Raw genomic sequence first — 22,390 nt, forward strand, 5'->3', positions numbered from 1 at the left:
GTGGACAGCTCGACCCTCTGCGGAGCGTACATAGCATTTTTGGCGGCGTGATCTGTGGTGGCTATGTGTGGGGTTTCAGTTCATAGTGTGAACTAGCCGATCATGCCAAAAATGATAATCTCGATTATTTTGATTATTATTATTTTACTTTGATTATTATTTAACAATTTCATGTTTTCAGTCATTGAAGTTTCAACCGTTATTGAACAATGATCTACAATAAAACAATGTGTAAAATGTAAACAATGATTTAACAGTGATATTTAACCTTCACCATGTAGGTTAAATGGTTCTCTCTAGTTTCTCTCCAGTCTGTAAGGTCTGCGTTTAGAGATCAGTGGAGACGAGAAAAGATTTGTGGAGCCGGCACCTGACTGGGATGCAGAGACTTTTCTGTGGTTCTGATGTTGTAAGAAGTGATTTCACATTCCAAAGTCTTTTTTTTTTCGTCATTTTTCGTGAGCTCATGAGAGAAGTCACTGGTTAAATTGTAACACTTCCACATCAGAGCGCTCTTCCTGCGTCTCTGAGCGTGAGGCATGACAAGAAGCGCTTGTTTTCATCACCCCTGTCTCAGGTTGAGCGATTGTTCTTATGCATTTATCCACTTGCAAATAGTCACTGTTTTTCAAAACATCTCCAGCAAGCAGCTGTCACTGCTGCTGTGACTCAGAATGCTGGCTGAGTGTCTGCTCCTCGGAGGTTCTGACACTGAATACCATGCCACCGTTGTATCTAGTCGGGAGCTAACAGTGGCTGATATTAGCGTCCAACACGCCGTGTAAACAGAGGCTGGAGCACTCTCGCTGACAGGCAGAGCCTCGTGCTACTCTGCGTAGCGGGTCCTTCCGGACGAGGCGTGGTGCAGCGTTTGGGTGCATGGGGACAGAATGAGAGAAGTTGGGGAGACGGGTGTCCGGCTAAACAATCGTCACATGAAGAATATCATGTTTTCATAATCGGAGGAAGACATAACCGTAATCCCGATAAAATTGACCAGCCGAAGTCTGGACGCTGGAATGTGTGGCTCGATCTGTGGCGGACTCGTGCAGTTGTGGGGTGAAACAGTTGGCGCTTTGCTGGCCAGCTGATAGTTTGTTCTGACAGCCCTCGACAAGCTTGGTCAGCGCGCCTCCATCAGTGCTCCCATATTTGTTGGGGACGACAGATGCTAATGCTGACGACAACATCGTTGTATTGCAGCTGCTTTGGTCCGTGCCTCATTCAGAACAGACCACTGGCACCTGCTTCCAGCGTGGCGCGACGCCAGAGACAGTTCCCAGCCCCAGCGAGAGCTTCAGCCCCCATCCTTATGGATTAAACCTCCATCAGCGAGTACTTCCTGTCTGTGTAATTGGCCGGCAGCGGGGTAAAACAGAGGCAGCTGTGCCGCTTCTGACGGACACACAATGTAAAGTTTTACACTCGTGAGTGAGAACAAACAAGAGACTTCGGGAAAGGAAGGAGAAGTGCCGCAGGAGGAGCTGGTGGGAAGTCGGCGTGGGAGTGAGGTGGAAGTGTGTTTCCATGAACCCTCAGAGCTTCCACGTGTAGCTGCAGCAGCGGCGCCCGAGGCCTCGGCGGCTCGGCGAGCGCGGCTCAGGAAGAGAGTGACAACAAACAACTCAGCGGGGGACTGACAACAGCGGAGGTGTCACACTGACTGAAAGACGACATCGGGAAGCAGAAGCTGTCGAGCGTCGACAACGTGGATATCTGAACGGAGCGTGTGTGCGCGGCCAATCTAGCCCGCAGCTCACAAAGAGCGTCACCACGTCTGTTTGTGCCGGCTGCTACACGTGTCACATTTGTGAAAACATGGCACGACGAACGTGACAAAAGCGATGTGAACACACTCCAGATGTGTGTTGGCCACGCGTGGCCTGCAGGCTGCCAAACAGAGAGAAGGTCTTGGACTGACTGAACGAAGCGTGAAACGCCAGACAGCCTGTCGATGGCGCTAAATAATGCAGATGTGAAAACAGGAAGTCAGAACCCAAGAGAGAGAGACGGAGAAATGGACCAGCGCAGCTCTTTTTGCGATGGAGAAAGAGCTGAGCCAGAAGGCAGAGCTCTCCACTGAGCTCTGGGTTATTCCTCTCACATGTGGACTCTCTGAGTGAGAGAAGCTCAGTCATCCAGGAGAGACTCTCAGAAGAACCTCTGCTCCTCCAGAAGGAGACATTCGAGTTGTCTCCTGGACTGGTGAGGTGTTCAACAGGAGGAGACCCCGGGACAGAAGCTGGCGAAGTGATGTTTCTCAGTTCATCCATTCCCCTCCTGAAGCAATTGGGCTTCTCTGCCCTGACTGCTGCCCCTGCGTCCCCACCTCAGACACAAGGAAAAGTCTCCAGGGGTTCCAGTAAGAAGCCTGTGGGTCGCTGTGGTGATGGTGTAGGACCTCGCTGTGTTCGTGACCAGACAGACTGAGCTCTGGCAGCTTGACTTGAGTGTGAGTGAGACGGCGAGTGAGAGCTCAGACATGGCGCCCACTGCTGTTGTTCCGAAGTTCGTTTCAGGAGAACTTACTCAAGAGTCCTACAGCTGAAAGGCAAAGCAGTCATGTGTTGCGACAGAGGGGCAAATGTATCTACTGAGACTGGTGGGAGGAGACGTCAGTCAAAAGACTGGAGGGCAGAAGAAAAGGAACATTGCAACTTAAATGTTGCTACATCAGCATTATTGAATCAGAAAGTGTGATCACATCATGACTTGAAAAGTTTAAAATAACTTGTTTGATTTCTATTTACATTTTATTTCAAGATCCTCAATATAACTGATAAATATTGGAAGTGCATTTCAAGGGGTGAATAGCTCGTAAACTCAGGGCGAACCAATATGGAAAAGGCACTTAAATAATTTGCCAAAACCTCTGGTAACTATTAGAAGAATTAAAATGAAACTTTAAAAATAAAGACATATAAAATAACATAACAGTGAGTTTTTATTCAGAATTTTAAAAGTGAATAAATGCAAGGCTAAGGGCCACATGAGGCCCCCGGGCCGCACTTTGCCCACCTCTGCTCCATCGTCTCTCATCCAAACAAGGACACAGGGCTAGAACGCTCGACGAGAACAACCTCCCATAACACAATGTGGACTGGAGTCACGAGCAGGTTTAACTCCCTCCATGTAAACATCAGCACTCCACCAGGTCCTTCTCAGCACAGCGAATGCACACGACACAGAACCAAACCTCCGGTGGGCCACAGCGCCTCCCTCAGCAAACATGGAGCAGAAACAATGACGCGGTGACCCTCACCTGGTTGGAGTACCGCATGCTGACGTTGCGCTGGTCCTGGCGAGGAACGTAGCGGTGGATGGGGTCGATGTCCTTGGGGCTGATGAGCTCATCCACTGGAGGATGGACGCACCCAGGAGCCCGAGAAGAAAGGAGAGGAAAGAAGAGCGACAGTTACTGTGACTGTTTATGATGGATACAGGTGCACAGAGACACACGCACACTTGTGTCTCTATCCCTGTGAGGACCGCTCCTGGCCATCACCCTTTCCCCAGCCTCTCCTCCTAAACACAGGGCTCTCCTGAACCAGGAGTCTGGACCAGACTCTGGACCAGACTGGACTTAGAATCACCCAGTTATTTTGATGTTCTCACCCTCAAGTAGAGGCTTAACCCCACAAAGTCATACGGCCCTCACAAGGATAGTGTTTTGTCGACAAAGTAGGATTAGACAAGCCCACCTCCACACACACACACACACACACACATTAGAGTGTGTCCTTCACTTCACATCAATAAAGCGCTGAGTTGTATTTACATGAGCAGCACATCATGAATAATAAAACACAACAGTGATTCGTAACAACTCGTATAATGAGATCACAGGGTCACTACACATGCACGCACACACGCACGCACCCAGCAACTTGGCGATGTAGAACAAGGCTTGACCCCACAGGAAAAGCTTCCCGTCGCGGCCCGAGTTGCTGGGGAAACGCTTCTGGCTGCCGTGCTTGTTCTGTTCCGCCTCCACGAAGTCAGCCGGTACGTAGTAGTACTTGGGGATCACGGCATGACCTGACACACCAGAGTCAGAGTCAGAACAACAACAACAACAACAACGTCTTCAGATGAAACAAGCGTGGCCAGGTTCTGGGGAGGTTTGAAAACTCGCAGCTCTGTATATAGAAAGATGTTTTGATGTTAAGATTCATGGCTGAGCGGAGACAAAGGCAGCCTGTGACGCCTCAGATTCAGTTGGAGCTCCACATGCCTTTCACCGGCTCCGCCACGCAGGGGAGCGTCGGCAGGACCGCGGCGGTGTGTGTGCCGCGTGCCCGGCCCCGCGACGGTTTCTCCAAGTTGAAACTCTTAACAATGCAAATGGGTGCAGCAGATCCATCAGGATGACAAGTGGCCAGCGAGCGGCTCATTAGAGGAAACGGCTCCTCCGCCGGGACCCACCGGTCCAGAGTCCATAGATCAGCGCTGGACTTTTACTGGCCATTAGTGCTCGGAGAAGGAGACGTTTCTGGACGTTAAAACAGATCTGCAGCGGCCCACTCTCCAGATCCGTTGCAGGAACTTCATTTGGTAGCAGAGGGGGCCAGAGGAGGTCATTACAGAGACAAATCTATTGGATAGTGGTTCAGAACTTTCATCCCGTTGAGACCTCGGAGCCTCAGCGCTGCAGATGCATCCTTTTAAAACCGTCCTCCCCACATCTTCTGCGGCAGTTGCGGGTCGTCTGTCTTCAGGCTGAACGGCAGCGGTCAGTGCCACGAGGAGAGGTTCCTCATCTCACACCCAGAGCAAACGCTTGGCTTTTCTTCAGCCACTGGAGACACACAACTTGACTGTTGGTCCCAGTCAGTCACAGAAGTGCTTGTTTGAGGAAGTGTTTCAGTTGCAGGAGCAAATGAATCCGATTAACTAGAGAGCCATTCCTGAATCATGTTTCCAAATCGACACCAGAACGGTAATATGCCAGCTGGATGTTTGCACATCAGCGAGACACATGAAGTGCTCCAGAGATGTTTCTAGCCCGGACCTCATCAGGGACGTCCTGGTGATGACATCACATCCTACAGCGAGGAGCGCTCAAAAAAGAAGCGCAACCTTACGAGATTCATGACCGCTGCGTCTTGTGTTTTCTGTAAGGAACTCATTCACGTCCCAGGTTCACTGAGATCCTGGCACCATCAGTAGTCATTCCTTGCCTCAGTTGGACCAGGTGAGGATCGAGGTCCAAAACCAGGACTTAGACCTAATGAGCACTGCGCGTCATGAGGCAGTCGGCCATAGCGTGTTCCACTCGCTGGGTCCAGGTACCTTCGTAAGACTGGAAGATGATGGGCTCTAGCAGCTCCTGGTATTCCTTCACCTGCGCGCGGTTTCCTCGGAACACACCTGGAAAACACACGCACACACACTGAGTTGATGAGACACATCTGAACGAGTCGCTCCTGTGATCAGACACATCCTCGTGCAGACTGCTCTCTCACACACACACACACACACACACACACACACACACACACACACACACACACACACACACACACACACACACACACACACACACACACACACACACACACACACACACACACACACACACACACACACACACACACACACACAGTCTGAAGTGTGTGCGAGTCCTCAGACGACTGGCAAACAAGAAAAATGTCATTTTCCAAAGGTTCCAATCTCTGCTTCCATCTCCTCAACAAGCCACTCCACACATCATAACGGACGGAAGCTTGCTCACCGTCAATCATCATGTAGATGAAAAACAGAGGGAACTCGCACTCGATGCCATCGAAGAGCTGCAGAGCAACAGAGAGAGAGAGAGAGAGTCAGAGAGCCTCGTGATGTTGGGCGACTGCTCCTGTGGTCAGGAGGCTCCTACTGAACCAGATCAGACACTGAATTATGGTTTCTGCAGGAACGGCACGACAACAGGCTGCAGATGATGTCGCTCTTCCCTGGATGGTCTCTGCCAGGCGGCCACACCCACCGCAGGAGGACGGAGGATGTGGGTAAACAAGCGTCCGGTCCGGTCTGGTAAGCAGAGTCTGGTCCCGGCTGGTTTGAGCCTGAGTGCCCACAAAGTGTCCATCACACACTCGACTGGGCTCAGTCAACCACCTCTGGACAACAGCAGGGTCTCTCTCTCTCACACATACACACTGGTTGGTCACACCATCTTTGTGGGGACCTCTCATAGACCTCTCCCCCTAAACCGAACCCTCCAAAACACATGGCTCACCTGAACCAGGACTCTGAACCAGACTGGAACCCCGTCAGAATCACCCAGTTATTTTGAAGTTGAGACTTAAATGAGCAGGAACAATGTCCCTAAAAGCAGAATGTCCTCACAAGGAGGTGAGTAGCTCAACCAGGTACATCCGCCCAGTCAGAAGACAAACAATGATGGGCAGAAAAGTCACTCTCCCATGAAAGGGTGTCAGGACGGGATCACAAGACTTTAAATCGGGGTTCTTAAGCTTTTTGACTTCAGAACCCACCTTTTCCACAACCACTGGATCCAGGCCCCATTCAAGGAATAGAATTCATCAAAGAAAAATGTTTGGATTAATTTTAACAACTGCTCCAACACGTGAACAGAGTCTACTGTAGGGGGCGCCATCACTTTCTTTATCATATTTTCTTTCCAAGAACTTCTCCACAGTTGGTCACTATCACAGATCATCGAGCGTCCAGGCGCTTGTGGACACAGACACACTTCTCCGGACGGATCGCACAAAATGGTGAGTCTGCTGGAGGGAGACTGGGACGACCAGGATGGAGAACCTGAACTTGGGTCCACCGGACAACAGCTGATGCAGCTTGTGTTGTCAGGAGAGAACTCAGGGCTCCACACCTGAGCCCTGAGGAACACCGCGCCACCACACTCGAGCAGCATCCAAGAGGGTCTCACCTTCATCTCGGCAGGTTTGTAGTAGCGGCGGTCCTTGTCTTCGTTGGTGGTGCGGTAGCCGTCCCGCAGGTAGCGCTTGAATCCGTACTTGCCCTTCAGCTTGCGGACAATTTTGTCCAGCGTCTGGCTGTAGAGGGCGTCGTCGTCCACTGCGAACGCTGGGTAGCTGATGGTGGGGAGCAGAGCCGCGTCCGTGTTCTGCAGGCACAAAAACAGCCTTTGAAGAAGTGAGGGTCAGTCCTGCGCCCACAGATTAAATTGACATGAGAAGTTGGGTGATCTTATCCACAAATTTAAAACGTACATTAAAACGTTTCATTAAATGACATATATACTGTGTGTATATTTTTTTACATATTTTTATCTGCAGCATTCGTACCTATTTATTCATAAAAAATCATGAGGACAATTTATCTATTTACATGTTACACTCATACAATAATAAAAACAATATACATTTTCTGTAAAACATTTTCTATAAACACTTATATAAATGTTATGTTAAATGTCATATTTGAAGATTTATTTTTGGCATTTTCAGAAATCTTCTATCCTCTGCATCCACCTGCTGTTAAATAATTTCACTAAAGCTGTTAAAAACTATTTTATATAGATACATGAAGCGGCCAATCCAACTCAGGCTCCAGGAACCAACGCGAGTGATACATGGACTCACATGGGAACGAGACTCTCGAGGCAGCAGCGAGCAGAGAGTCTGTCTGTTCCTGTTGTGGGCGTCCAGGTCCACGAAGATCACTGACCAGGAGCAGCCCTGCAGACACACAGCAGAATGTCACACAGCTCCCTCTAGTGGCAGCTCCTACTTTCTTCGTCGGCCAGGACAGGACAGCAGAATGTAACAGGCGTGTGTGTGCTGAGAGCCCTGGGCGGGCCGGACCTTTGCTACAACACGATTCAAGAGGAAACACCGGTGCTCTCCAAAGAACCGCCACCCCTCCACATGGCCTGGCGGGGTGAGCTTTTCAGCGATGCATTGGTGTGAAGTAGCGTGTGGGCGAGGAGAGTCGTCTACGGCACGAGGCGACAACAACACCGCGTGGGCCGGTGCTCTCCAAACGCCTCGCTCAGTCAAAGAGTCGGGATTTTTAAAAGACTGCTCCTGGCCCCCCTCACCCATCCATCACCACCCCCCCACCCCGCACCACTCCACTCCGGCGTCCACCTGCTAAGCAGTTTCTGATGCATGTGGGATAAATTATACATGATGATTGCCTGAGTCAGTTTTCTCCCGAAAACACAAGCTTTTAGTCAAATCAGCAGCCAGGGAGAACAGAAACTTGGTGGCAGGAGAGGAGGCGACTGATTAATACCAATGTAACGCCAACCAACACCCCGACTCTGCGGACTCTTGCCTCTGACTCTGACATTCATCGAAATCTCTGAGGCCAACACACGGCTTGATCCCTGTGATTCTGAGGGGGGGAAGTGTCAGAAATGAATGCAGGCTTTGGGGATGTGGGAGGAAACCAGAGTGCCAAGATGACCCCAAAGAGGAGCGCAGAACCTTATCCTGGGGTGAGTCCATCAGCAGCTGGCTTCCAAACTCTTGGACCAACCAGCGGGTGCAAGGTTCAGCTGGGTGTTGAGGACTGAGATCCACCCCGGCTGAGGGAACCACACTTCCCTCCTCTTTAAGGGCGCTTTCACACCACGGGTTCTGTCGGGAGACAACGCTCTTTCGGCTCAGAAGTCCAAGATGTCCACACAAGTGAGTCGGGTTTTGTCCACGGACTTGATCACGGCTGGAGACCTGCACTTTGTCTCAGGAAACTCTCTAGGAGGCGTGAGCTTCTGGCCTCAGGTGACTCGGCGCTAGATGCTGGAAACTACGTGTACAGCGCAACTCTGCACCAACATGATAGATGCCTGGCAGTTAAAGGGTCTGATGGCTGTCTGGGCCCACAACATGGTTCAAAAACAACTTCTCAGACTCCCTGAACACTGAGGTGAGCAGCTTCAGCTGCAGGAGACTGGTGCTGGGGAACAGGAGCGCCGTGGTCTGGGACTCGCCATGTGTGTGGGTGTTTGATACCTCAGGTGTTTTGGCCTTTATTAGGCTGATAAACACCTGAGTTATTGACAGACACTACAGTCACTGTTCTCACTGCTGTGATCTGCAGCTGCATGAGAACAGTGAAGAGGAAAGATTTTCCCAAGTCACTGAAGATCACCAGGCGATTCATTGATCATTTCTGTCTGGATCTGCACTTCACTGACCGAAACCTTCTCCATCCTCAGTCATCTTTCTCACTGTGTTCAACGTGTTGTGAGAGCAGCGTGGACCAATCAAGACGCTCTGTTGCCTGTGAAACGCCTCGTTCTGTTACAGCCCTGGCAGAGTCAGTCATCAGTTCACATCTGAGTTGAGGACGACTCGTCGTGTGAAGCATTGACATATATGTGGTACGTGATGGCGGTAAATGGGCTGTTGCGTGGCTGATGACGACTTCCTGGAGACGTGCTTCATCGTGGGTCTCAAACCAGCTATTGAGCATAGAGCGCCCCCAGTTGAGGAGAAAAAAAGGGACATGGCCTGAGGTGCAGAGGCGCGAGGCTGCACAGCAGAGAGCGCATTGGACTCAGACAGCCCAAGACAGAACCTGCAGTGTGAAACTGCCCTAACACAAAACCAGGACTTGTCCCACATCCATGGGTTTGAGTGTACGAGGGACTGTGGGGCTTTTGCCAGGGAAGAGAGATAAGAAGGTCCAAGAGCCTGGCAGGGTCCTGATGGTTGCAAGGACCTCCAGGAGCTGCAGGTACCTCAGTCTCAGACCTGCAGGTCTCAGTGGTAGAGCAGCGAGGGAGCGGAAGGCAGGGATTCAGCGGAACCTCAAGGACAGGTGAACCAATTTCCTGTTTGTACTTAACGTTTTCCAGCTGCAAGTGTTGCAGTCTCACAGGAGTTTCAGGACGACTTCCCTGAATTTAAATGCCCAAAAAGGCTGAGAGCAGTGGAAAGTCGATGTCCAATGCTCGACTCAGGCACAATAAACAGTTCAGATTTAAGGCACCAAGTGTCCATTAATAACAGGACCCCCAAAACTACAATGAAGAGCTCAATAATAATGGTGTCTCTGCCCTTCTTCCTCTCCCCACACTGCTGTCGTCAAATAACAATGTGACTGTTGGAGTTTTGAGGTCCACTTGAAGTATTTCTTATCCATCCAGCCATCCATCTTTGGAGAACCAGTGTTTAGTCCTCTTCAGGTTGCTGGAATGCTGGAGTCTGTCCCAGCGCTCACTGGGCGAGAGGCAGGAATACACCCGAGACAGGTGCATCACAGGGCCACGCACACCATTCACACACACACACACACACACACACACACACACACGTACACACACGTACACACCTAGGGCCATATTAACCTAGAAACCTAGTATTGAATACACATTTAAAGTTAAAGTCTTTCTTCTGGCCCTTGAACTTTAGCATGGGGCTCACTGTAATCAATCCAAATAAAGATTTTCATATTATTTCACGAGCCAAAACCCATTTCCAACTTCCAGAAGCGACGTGAGGTATTTGTGTTGCTGGCGTTCGAGACGAAGGGGCTCGACAGAGGCCATGAAACCAAAGGATCTGACGCATGGTTGTGTTTAAATTGAACAACACGCACTGCTGTTTCAGGAGCGCTCAGAAGTGTCGGCTGCGAGGTGGTGATTGATATCTGAGCGCTGGAGACGCGGCAGGACGAGAGTGATTCCAGAAGGTTGCCAGTGTTCCTGCCACAGAAGGAGCTGGTGGCGAGCCTCCGCTGGGAAATCAAGACTGATAGAGATGGTTAATACAAGCCTGGACGGCTCGCAGTCAGGGAGAGGAACGAGAGAAGCCGAACACTCACAGCCAGGCGCACACAGATCATAAAGCAGTTGGCCTCTGGAATTGATTCCTCAGGAAGCTGGACCACCGAAATCATTCAGCAGAGACATTTAAACTGGTCAGTGAAAGGAATCTGGTATTTCTTCTGCCCGATGCAGAGCAGCAGAACCGATACCAGAGCAGGCGTTGGAGCGGGCGCCGCCATTTTCTGATCCATTAGGAGTTCCAATGAATCACAATCCAGGGGAAGGTCCACTGATGGACGGGGACACTGTCCGTGGGATCAACGGAACATTTAACATGTGACACGGTCACGTCTCTTCTCCTGCGGAGCCCACTTTCATTCAGGTCATCGCTGCTTTTGCAGGTGAAGGACGTGCACAGGGACGCCACCGAAAACCCGCAAATGAAGAACACAACATTAAATGAGCAGTGGTGTCCCACTTCTGGATGCAGACGGGGAGAGCGCTTCTTCACACGCGTCTCACTGATCTCTGGAGAGGGAACGAGCCTCGGCTGACGAGGACGGGAAACTAGGCCGACCATCTTCATCACGTGACATGATCGGAGGCAAACTCGCGTGAGCATCGCCATGAATTATTCAACGTACCTGGTTCCCAAACAGGTTGAATCCGTTGATGGCCTCCAGAGCAGCTTTGGCCAGACCCACAGAGCTGCAACCAGAAGACACACGTGTGAGTCCTTCAAGTGCAGAGAACCTCAGGGACATAACTGGTTCAGAGACTCAGGTTCGACCCTGAAACCTTCCAGAGTCAATTGTAAATGAGAGTCATGGTTGTGATAAACAGGGAAATGGATGAAAACTCACTTCACTTCGGGTGGTGGCTAATAATTAATAATAGAATTAACAATATAACAAAGAAGAACAGCGCAATGATGTAGGAGACGGAATGAGTTGAAAACAGAAAAATCAAAGGAATGTCGTAGGTTGAATCACCACAATAGGAGCATGTGCTACTGAAACATTGGTTGAGAGCCTCAACGTGCTGGTTAGCTTAAATGCTTGTCAATAACGCAGGCTATTCTGTTCTTTCAACAACGTATATCAACCGAATTAATGCCGCCAGCGCTGCGCTGGGGAGGCTAGAACCTCCGCTGCAATGCAATGTGCCACAGGTATTGGTACTCTTAGTGGCCCTCCTTTACAAACCGACCCACACAGCTTTGTGCTTTTCTGACTCACAGCCACAGGTGGCTTTTCACCAGACCACGTTCATATCAAAGTGGGAGGGATCAAATCAGAATCAAGGAAGTTTTCGCTTGCTGTTTGAAGATATGAACAAGGGCGGGTCTCTGACCCACCTCAGTCCCAGAAGACTCAAGTCTGTAGGACCAGAAGTGGGGCGGAACCGGACGGAACAGAGACCCGTGATTGGGCTACGCTCACTACGGTTCATTCACCAAGGTTTGACAGTATGGGGCTCGAGGACTGACCTGGAGTGCAGCTCGGTGCTGCCGTTGTTGTATTTGCTGCCCCTCTCCCACATCCCAAAGTCCGGCACCCGGTAGGCTCGTTCCACACAGAAGACCAGGTTCTGGATGAAGGAGACCTGAGACACAAACCCAAATCACAAATTACAGCGCTAAAGTCGATCCAAGTTGCTGAGCAGCTGGAAGAACAATTCTTGGGGACGAGTGTGTTTTGGCAGAGTCAGCAAAGTTTCTCCAATCCGTCATGCAGTGGGAGAAGACACTGCGAGGACTGGAGAGGTGAAATCAATAGCATAAAATGCAACAGAAGAAAAAGGACAGACGTAAAATCTGCAATGACTTTCACAAGGCCTTAAATCATTAAGCATCTCAGCGTGTGTGAGAGTCTGTGTGCGAGTGTGTGTGACAGGCGATTTAATCTGCGGTGACAAATCTGCGGAAAGATAGATAGCAAGGAGTAAAATGGGGCAGACAGAAGGAGGGCAGGGACGAGAGGGAGAAAAGGTGCTTCTGTTCTTATTTGGGCTTTTATGAGGAGGATTATTAAAGCAGCAAACTTTCGCTATCATAATGGCATCTTAATGAATGTTCCTGCCCACCGGCCAAAACCAGCCGATCCGTCTCGCCGCCGCCGCCGCCGCCCGGCCGCTCTGTTCAGGACTTTTTTAGAAAAGGTGTACGTGCGGAAGTTGGCTTGTCAGCTGGGGCTTTGAGCCGCCAGCGAGCAACCCCAGAGCACGACTGTATCCACCTGCGCCACACACACAAACACACTCGGGCTAATGAGACGCTCCATTTGATGCTGTACGGGAGTGAAAATGGCATCTGGAAGGAAGTCGATAAAGCTTCTCCTAGGAGCAGCAGACTCTGAAAATACTGCAGTGCAGCTTCCTCGCTCACCTCTGCAGAGGTTCAGCAACAAATGTACCCCGACCCCCACATGGAGGGAATCACTTGGAAATATGGACGTGCACTTGACCTCCGGGTCAGAGGGAGAACGTGAGGAGCCCTAGTCCACATGGAAACAATATGAGCGCCTCTGGGATTTTTCCAGAGTATCTCAGCATTTCACATTCATCCTGGAGTTTTCCAGATATTACTGAACAAGATGAAGAGTTTTTTTCACTATTTTACTAGAAGGAGAAGTAAAGCAAAGATTTATGAAGAAGTCGTGTCCAAGTCAGAAGCTGCGCTGAATTTCTTCTGCAGTTCTGAAGTTCCTACCGCGAGTGAAGGGCTGATGAAGCTTCATAAACATGTCCTCATTTTCAGAGCTCAGTAGGTGCCGCTCTCGGTTAAAAAGTGATGCAGGGTTTCATGCAAAGGGTTGTTTAAATCCAAAGACTTCACAACGAAGAGAGACATCTAGTGGCTCAGAAAACTAAGTGAAGCCTCATAAGCAGACGCCACCAGCTGCTCTGATGGGGTGGAATCCCAGAGGGAAAGGTCTTAGACAAAAACGTGTGAGTCACACTTGTACTTCAGCAGAGAGGATCATCATCTACCTCAACACCATCCATTCATCACTGCTGGCTGACATACTGAGAACCAGGAGGACTACATCACAGTGCCTGGATCTCAGACCACCTTCTCCGAGGGATTCGAGGTACACTACTGATGTCGTCCCCAGGAGTTCGCTGAAGAGTCACTGCAGAGAGATGGTGTGGAGAAAATTAGCAACTGTTTAACCTCAATCAGACGCCTCAGGCACCTTCCAGGGGCAGGAGACCTTATACTATGGCACTGGTCTAGCTCAAGAGCAGACTGGACACGAGCATGTACAGTACTGGGGATGGAGCATGAAGATGAAAGCTAGTGAAGAAGGTTGGCTCAGAAAGATACAGGACTTAATAGAGGAGCCAATCGGGAGGAGGACCAAGATGATCGGGACCTCACACCCTCTCTGTGATGAGCAGCAGCAGATGGACCATCACTCTCCACAACTAAAAGTCCAGCAGAAGACAACTTAAAGTTGAAGTTCAGAAGCTGACGAAAGCAACAAGAAGACAGTTAACGTCTTCACCATTTTAGCAGGCAAAAGAAGTGAAGCCACGCTTATCAGGCCTTACAAAGTCACGAAGCGTCTCACTCTAGCCCCGAAGGTCTCACACTGTCATGAAGGAGAGGGACTGGTCTCTGTGAATGTGTCCGTGAGCACGGCAGAAAACAACACACACATCGCTGCATTTCTGAATCCACCCAGAAAAGCACTTCATGTGTGTCGACAGCGCTAGCCAGCAACACACGACCGGCGTGGTTTTCCTGCTGCTGTCCGGAACCAAACCCGTGAACTTGATCTCATGGTTCTCTCCAGTGCTTTAGCAGTGCAGGGACTTCGCCCTGCAGTAAGTCACTGAGGGGGAGACACCCCCCGAGCTCCAGTCCATCTCTTGGACGTGGAGCAAACTTTGAAGCGCCTGTGGCGGTTCCAGCGACTGCCTCCCACCCGGCACTGAACCGGCGTCTTTAAAAGACTCATTAATAAAACATGGCAGTAAAGGCAGCGCTCATTAGAAAACACAACTGTGGATGTTCAAAAAGCAAAGTAGGGGAGTCGGGGGGCGTCTATAAATAACCAGCTCTAATTACTAAATGGGATATTGTTCAAGCACGTTTTGCTCGGCAAACACAGGCATTATTTCACCAGCAGCACCTACTCCAGCGATGAGCGCTGGTAAGTAACGCGGACGATAAAAACCAACACAATTAATGGAGTTGAAAGGACTCCTGAGGGCGGCGACGCAGCAGTGTGTAAAGTCTGCTGCTTTATTAAGAGCGCGCCGTTACTCCAGTGTTTCCAAACGGCCTGGTGCCACGCCAGATCAGATAGCACCGCCCGGACTCCCGGGAGAGGGTTTAACTTCTTGCTCCCAAATCACCCAGGGAGAGAGTTGATGGAGCGTCTCAGCGGGAGCAAAACAGCGAGACGGGAGGTAAACGTTTTGGTTGAGTCAGAAACGTCTGAAAGTCACATGACCTGCTCTGCCTCGTGAAGAGGAGCAACACACTCCCACACACCTCGCCGTACTGTCGACGCACCTAAACGTGAAACTACAAATAACACACACTAAAATTCCACCATGTAAACAAGGCTGGGGGAAGGGTGATTGCAATGAGAGGTCCAGAGGGGGTGGTTAGGGTTAGGGTTTGGGTTAGGCAGCAAACCTGTGTGAGGGTGCATGTGCGTGTTACCTCGTCTGTGTTGTAGATGATCTGCAGGCCTGAGCAGATCATCTCCACCAGGTAGAGCAGGAACAGAGAGACGGCATCGATCTGCAGACACACAAACACCTTCACTCAAAGCTGGACTAGTGGAAGGCCTCATCACATGTTTTCCAGAATTTTGGGACCAAAGATTATGGAGGAGTAGGGAGAAGGTGAAGGTGAAGGAATGAAGTGGGATGATATCATGGAAGACCAGCGATCACAGAGAATTTACAAGGCAGACCATCATTTAGAAGAGGGACCATTGGGGAGAGATCTGGAAACAGCTGGAAGATCATGATGCCAGAAGACCCAGACCTAAGTGTGCCCAAAGACAAACATGATTTGACAGGAAACACAATTGGGGTGGGAAACCATGACAAGGAAAGAGAGTGTAGATGTGGAGACCAGTGAGAGAGATACAGGGAAAACCAGAGGGTTTATGGGTCAGCAGGAGGAGCAACAGCAGAGAAGCAGGTGAGGAATTGGACCAGACTGAGCTGCAGATGAGACAAAGAAGCAGGTGTGTTTGTGTGTGTGTGTGTGTGTGTGTGTGGTCACAGTCCTCAGAGCTCAGATGGATTTCTCTTTGGTCACAGAAAACTCTGCGGCAGGTCTCAGATGGATCGGTCCCTCCTTACAAACACTCCACCACCAAATGTTACACGCCAAATGGACCTCGTCAATAATATCGACGGACGGCGTTTTCTCAGCAATTTGACGAACACACACCTCTGCTGCTCGGTCAATAGACCACCCGAGAGGGGTGTTCCTCAATGAAGCAGTTCCGTGACTGACCTGCAGGTGGTGGTAGTCGTTGTAGGGGTGGACCTCATCGCCAGTGTCAACGTTGAACATGGAGTGCAGACATTTGGTGGGGCTGGGGTCTTGCTTGAACTGCTCCACCTGCAGGTGAGGACGGGCACAGACAGGAAGAGAAAATGAGCGTGACGGTAGCCTCGCAGTGGTCAGCACCTACACAGCTCCGCTACCATGCCAAGGTAAAGCCTTTTTGTGAGGGGCTCAATAACGCCACGATAGCCTTATTGTGCCTTGACTCTCTGCTAGAGGCGCAGTCAGGGAGGAGGCCCTGGGACAGACCCAGGACACTCGGGAGAGATGATGGTCACACAGCTGACCTGGAGCACCTCAGAAGGAGAGCTGGAGGAGGTTTCTGGAGACGGAACCATCAGTTCAGTTCAGACACTGGCCCCACGACTTGACCTCAGATAAGAGGATGGACGTGCTCGAAATAAATTCTGATCATTTTCACTTGCACATGCAACAAGGGATAGAGTGGAACCACTTTCTATTTATAACTGGGAGTGCGTGTGTGTGCGTGTGTGGCAGCGCAGCTGGGACTTCAGTGTGTGTCACTGAGTTATAAATAATTGTCCCTTTGTCCCATTTCTTCCCAGCTTTCTCTCTCCTCTCTCAGCTCTCTCCATCACAGCCACCCAGTACCCCTCACTGTGCCAATTTCCTTCTTGCTGGACCCCCCACCTTTCCCTCCCTCCACCCAGCCAGCTCAATCTGTGTACTTCCCATTATTCAGTCTCGCCGCACGACTTTATCTTCACCTGACAGTCCGCCTCGCACACGGTCCGGTCCCTGCTTCTGCCCCACTTCTGCTCCAAATCTTCCCAAACACGTTTGTTTTTCATCGCACACTTTGGGGAAATTTGGAGGCAGAAGAACCATCTCACAGGTCGGTGATCGATGGTCAACGTAAAGCAGCTCATGAATATTCATCCATATTCATGAGCTGCTAATGAGTTCAGAGAAATATGGCCGCAGCCAAATTTAGTTTGGGACAAATGACCCTGTCACCCTGGGGCAGATAGCAGTGCGGACGGTCCTAGAGCCCCTCACACACTACAAGAACATCCCTCATGGCTGATCCAAACAGGCGTGACATGGAAGACGTGGCTTCAGTGCCAGGCAGTGGAATCGTATTTACCAGCGCTGGAACGCCACTGTGGTGACCACAGCTCAGGAGAGATGACATGGAACATGAAGGCAGCAGGAGTCACAGCGGCAGCTTCAGCTCAGACGCGTCACGCCCTGGTGCCACGTCTCCATTAAACCCTTCATGTTCTCCGGAAGCGTCTGAGCCGAGCCTCTGACGAACGCCGCTCTGTGTAATTACCAGTCCGAAGGCGGGTTGGTAATTAAGTCGATGAAGGTCTCTACCCTCAATTCCCCCGCCGCTGTTCAACGTTAATTAAGATGATTGCTAAAGTACGGCCAAACAACTCAGGAAATCAACAGGGGACTGGGTTTGGAGCTGCATCCAGGCCGACTCGCTCGGCTGTCAGCTCCTGAGCTCTCTGGAGCGCAGGGCCCGAGCCCTCGGTCCTCATGAAAGGCTGGCGAGCGGCCACTCCCACCTTGATCAGGAACTTGCTCAGAGGAACTCACCTTATCCGCTTGTCTCATGTAGCAGTAGAGGATGCCCCTCATGCACTTGATGGCCGAGTGCTCCAGCTCGTGGGTGCGGCCCATGTCGTCATCGATGCGCCTGTGCGGAACACTCCAGTAAGCATCACAATAATCAGGCCCAACTTCACTGCTCCCCTAAAAGTGGCTCCATCCATCTGTGTGGAGAGAAGTCTGGGGTCGTGGATGGAAAACATGGCCGCTCCAGCGAGGAAGAGAGCCAGCGCTGTAACCTCGCCAGGCAGCGACCGATAAACTCATCAGGAGTGTACATATTCCCCAAAACCCTTCCCCGCTGGAGTGATTAGAAGTGAATGATGGACCCGGCCCGACGGCCGGCTGCCAACTGTCAATGTAAGATAAAGCTTTTCACGAGACCCAGCTCACATTTGAATCCATTACAGCGCCGGTGGCCGCGGCAGCAGTCAGCGCTTTCCTGCGGCAGCTGGCACTCTTCAAACGCTCCACGTCAAAGGTCGGGATAATAAAGACTTTGGATATCGACCCCAGGAGCTTGTTTACCTTCCGGAGGGATTCATCACGACCTCGTGTCAGATACGGTCGCCGCGGAGGGATAACTTCACTCCGCGCAGTCGTGTTCGGACGCGAGGGTTTCTACAGGGGGAGTGAGGAGCAGGAGCACAGGCAGTTGGCGTGTTGTCGGCCTCGCGGCTGCGTGGAGACCCTGCATATAGTGTGGAGATGAAACCGCTCATGTATCGCGTGAATCATCCAAGCGTGAAACAGCCGCACTGCCTATATCACAGCATGGAGGCGCTGTTGAGACGGAGCTGGTGCACGTGGGGCTACGCTGGATTATCAGACGCTGAAATATAATCGGAACAAATTAAATTATAATTAGAAAGTGACAGCAGCTCAGTGACCGATAACATTTATGAGACGAGCAATTATGGGAGCCAGAGGCGTCTGCAGCTCTGACACGCGCACACTCCCGACTCACGGCACTAACACACTCCTCAGACTTGTCCCACTGTCCTTGTGGGGACCTCTCCTGGCCATCACCCTTTCCCCCTAAACCCCTCTAAAACAAATGGCTGAACTCTCACAAAGGTAGACGTACAAGTACACACACAGACACACACATTTGTATTGCTATCCCTGTGGGGACATTGTGTGGACCTCTCCTGGCCATCACCCTTTCCCCAGCCTCTCACCATAAACCTAACCCTGCAAAACACATGGCTCACCTGATGACTCTGAACCAAACAGGAACCCAGATATAATGTCAAGTTATAATGTGAAGTCTTCACCTTAAATTGAGGTTTGGACCTGTGGGGACTATCAAAAGGTCCCCACAAAGACATAAGGTCCCCACAGGGACAGTGTTTTGTCAAGAACTGGTCCCCACGAGGCAGCACAAACAAGGCCAATAATACAAGTAGAGTCAGACACAGAGACAAACACACACTAAAAATCCAGACGATCAAAACTCCAAACTGACACACACACTCAGGATAAACACACATGCTTAAACAACACACTGACATTCCCACGTCCAGGAACACTGTTTTGGTTATTATCATTAACACACTCAAGCACACACCTGCATGACTATACTGAAGAACTGAAACGTATCAGGCACAGAGTGAGCCGCATCACACAACACAGAGCTCAACACACCACATTTCATCGCGACGCGATTGAAAATGACTAACACATTCAAGACAAAAAGAGACAGACATGTACCCTGGTCACACACACCGCACCCACACAATGTACAGACACATGCTCACATTAATAATGGCACACACCATCTTAATGAAATCTGCTGACACCTCCAACAGAAGGGTAACTGATGACCACAATCTGCAACCGGTCACTCGGCTGTTCCAGTCTTGCTCCTCTCTCTGCTCCTCCATCTTATCTCAACATCTCGCGTCACCACAGGAGCCCCGCTCTCCAGTGCCATCCTCCCAGCCCCGGCTCCTCTGTCACCCTGCAGAGATTCTTCCCTTTCCACACACTAATCTCGAAACAGACAAAACGAACGCGCAGCTGATAAAGGAGCACGGAGCCTGTCCTGGACCAGCTTCCCCTGATCTGACCATGACGGGGCCAAGAGTCGTGGAAATGGTCACACAGTCAGTCACGGTGAGTGCTGGAGCTCAGGGAACCAGAGCATGAACCGGACGATGAGCAGCAGTGTGGCTCAGTTGTGTGTCTGTGGTGGTCACCTGTAGGCCAGAGCCAGCGCCCACGCCCCGGCAGCACAGTACAGCGAGTCACGGACCTTGGCCTCCTTGCAGCCGGAACATGTTTTCACTGGGAAGAGGCCGGTGGTGGGGCTCTGGTAGTTGAGGATGGTGGTCTTGACTGGAGGGAAGACAAGATGGAAAACAGCTTCAGGTCACTCTGGGGTTGGAACAGATGGAGATGGGACTGGAACACAACCCAGAGCAACATCCACAGGACAGAAGTGTTTACTCACACTGAGAAAACAAGGGAGGGAGTCTCTCTCCCCGGTATACACACACAAACGCACAAAACACATCAGCAACAAATGCTCGGTATTTAGACCACAATAGCACAGAGAACTGCATATGCGAGTGTGTCTGGAGGGAATGTATGTTTGCGTGTGTGTCTGTGTTTCAATGGACGGACGGATAGATGGATGAATGAATGGATGGATGGATGGATGGATGGATGACGGACGGACAGACAGATAGATGGATGGATTCAGGAATGAATGGATGGATGATGGATGGACAGACAGATGGATGGATGGATTCAAGAATGAATGGATGGATGATGGATGGACAGACAGATGGATGGATTCAAGAATGAATGGATGGATGATGGATGAACAGACAGATGGATGGATTCAGGAATGAATGGATGGATGATGGATGGACAGACAGATGGATGGATGGATTCAAGAATGAATGGATGGATGATGGATGGACAGGCAGATGGATGGATGCAAGAATGAATGGATGGATGATGGATGGACAGGCAGATGGATGGATGCAAGAATGAATGGATGGATGATGGATGGACAGACAGACGGATGGATGGATGAACCGATGTGTGGATGAACGGTCGGATGGACGGATGGTGTGTAACTTTATTGCACACTTCACACAAACTGCGACTGCACACTGCTATGAACTAGAATCTTAACCCAGACTCGGGACAGAACCATGGAACCTTCACGTCAGGCCAGGTTGTACATCGCCCACCTTCTGAGGCTGAAGTCTGTCCACGACTCAGCCATCCATCCCTCAGTTGGTCTGGACACGTGCTACACAACGCCGGCCCCTACACCAGGCGGGTCATGTTCAACCCGCTTCCACGACAAACGATCGAGACATCCATAAAACTCTGTTGTCGGTTACAGTTTTCCTGGTCGTCATTCATCCCGGAGAGTCGTGACTGCACAATGCCACTCAATCAATAAGTTCTCAGCTCCGAGTTCCCCGTCCAGCATTCATTTCACACGACAGAGCGACGGATGAAAGCTCTTAATACAAACAGATCGCAGGCGTTCTGCAATGTGCCGGCTGAGATATTACATGCTCAAAGTGAGGGCTTCTGGGAAAAGTCATTTATCCCCCCTCACACACGCTGGGCCCCCCGCAGAGGTCCGCTCACCGCTGACTAATCTGTCTGGAGGGATCACTCCATTTTTCTTCGGTGCATTATTCCGCTACAAACGAAGGGGACATCCATTCTCCCCTGTCATTTGTTACCGAGCAGAAGTGCCAGAGCTTCTCTGCGTGGAGGGGGGGTCAGTGGAGGAGGTTGTTCTGGTGAACTGGGAGGAACATCTACAAACTCCTCACGTCGTCCAGCGCTAATGAAGTGCGGGCTCGCACATGTAAACACGCGGTGGTGTCTCAACCAGCCGCAGGACATGATATTGATTCATCGTCCACGTGTGTGTCCTTGTAGCGACACTGGATTTCAATACCGCACAAATGAATTGAGTTGCAAAGGACGCGATCAGCCGCTGCCTCTCTTGGACGCCAGTCCGACCGGTCAGAGGACGCCGCTTGCCTCTTACTCAAACTGAAGGGAAACCTGGCCTTTAAATTCATTAGCCGGCAGATTTGCCAGAGTGGAGGAGCCTACTTGGTTCAGGAGTCATTAATACACTTGTTTACGGGAACTGTGGGTTCAGCTCACTTTAGAAGATTAAACATGTGCAGTCCGAGCTCCTTTCCGTACCAAGTGAACCCAAGGATTGACACGTCCACACCTGACTGATCAGCTGGGACTCGACGGCTCTCACGACTCCACTGACCGACACCATCTTGTTCCCAAACCTACGCAGTGGTTTGTAGAATCACAGATGTACATTATGACTGTTTGGTCGACGTGTGTGGGATGTCATGTAGCTTGTGTCTCTCCAGTGTGAGGCTATAGCGCGATAGCAACATACGGGCATCATAGCTAAGAGAAGCATGCAACAGACACTGTACCCGCACGCACGCACGCACGCACGCACGCACGCACACACACTCACACACACACTCGCAATCACCTGACCTGAGACCAAGACCTTGAGGAAAGACCTTGCT

General features: G+C 50.8%; 1 protein-coding gene across 5 annotated transcripts in view; it reads right to left on the minus strand.

Annotated features, from left to right (window-relative positions):
* phkb (phosphorylase kinase, beta) overlaps positions 1-22,390 on the minus strand; it is a 58,642-nt gene that overhangs the window by 27,516 nt on the left and 8,736 nt on the right. For 3 of the 5 annotated variants that reach the window (XM_053866059.1, XM_053866057.1, XM_053866060.1), the window contains 12 exons: positions 20,045-20,183; positions 17,832-17,931; positions 16,209-16,316; positions 15,399-15,479; positions 12,210-12,325; positions 11,365-11,428; positions 7,584-7,679; positions 6,908-7,105; positions 5,735-5,792; positions 5,293-5,370; positions 3,880-4,038; positions 3,263-3,357 (listed from right to left, as the gene is read on the minus strand). In XM_053866059.1, coding sequence (XP_053722034.1) covers positions 3,263-3,357; positions 3,880-4,038; positions 5,293-5,370; positions 5,735-5,792; positions 6,908-7,105; positions 7,584-7,679; positions 11,365-11,428; positions 12,210-12,325; positions 15,399-15,479; positions 16,209-16,316; positions 17,832-17,931; positions 20,045-20,183 — 1,292 coding nt within the window. Of the gene's footprint in view, positions 1-3,262; positions 3,358-3,879; positions 4,039-5,292; positions 5,371-5,734; positions 5,793-6,907; positions 7,106-7,583; positions 7,680-11,364; positions 11,429-12,209; positions 12,326-13,711; positions 13,844-15,398; positions 15,480-16,208; positions 16,317-17,831; positions 17,932-20,044; positions 20,184-22,390 lie in introns of those variants that run through there. The other 2 variants (XM_053866061.1, XM_053866062.1) reach the window with 2 other exon arrangements.

The sequence above is a fragment of the Synchiropus splendidus genome, chromosome 5, assembly GCF_027744825.2.
Source record: "Synchiropus splendidus isolate RoL2022-P1 chromosome 5, RoL_Sspl_1.0, whole genome shotgun sequence".
Taxonomy (NCBI): Eukaryota; Metazoa; Chordata; class Actinopteri; order Syngnathiformes; family Callionymidae; genus Synchiropus; species Synchiropus splendidus.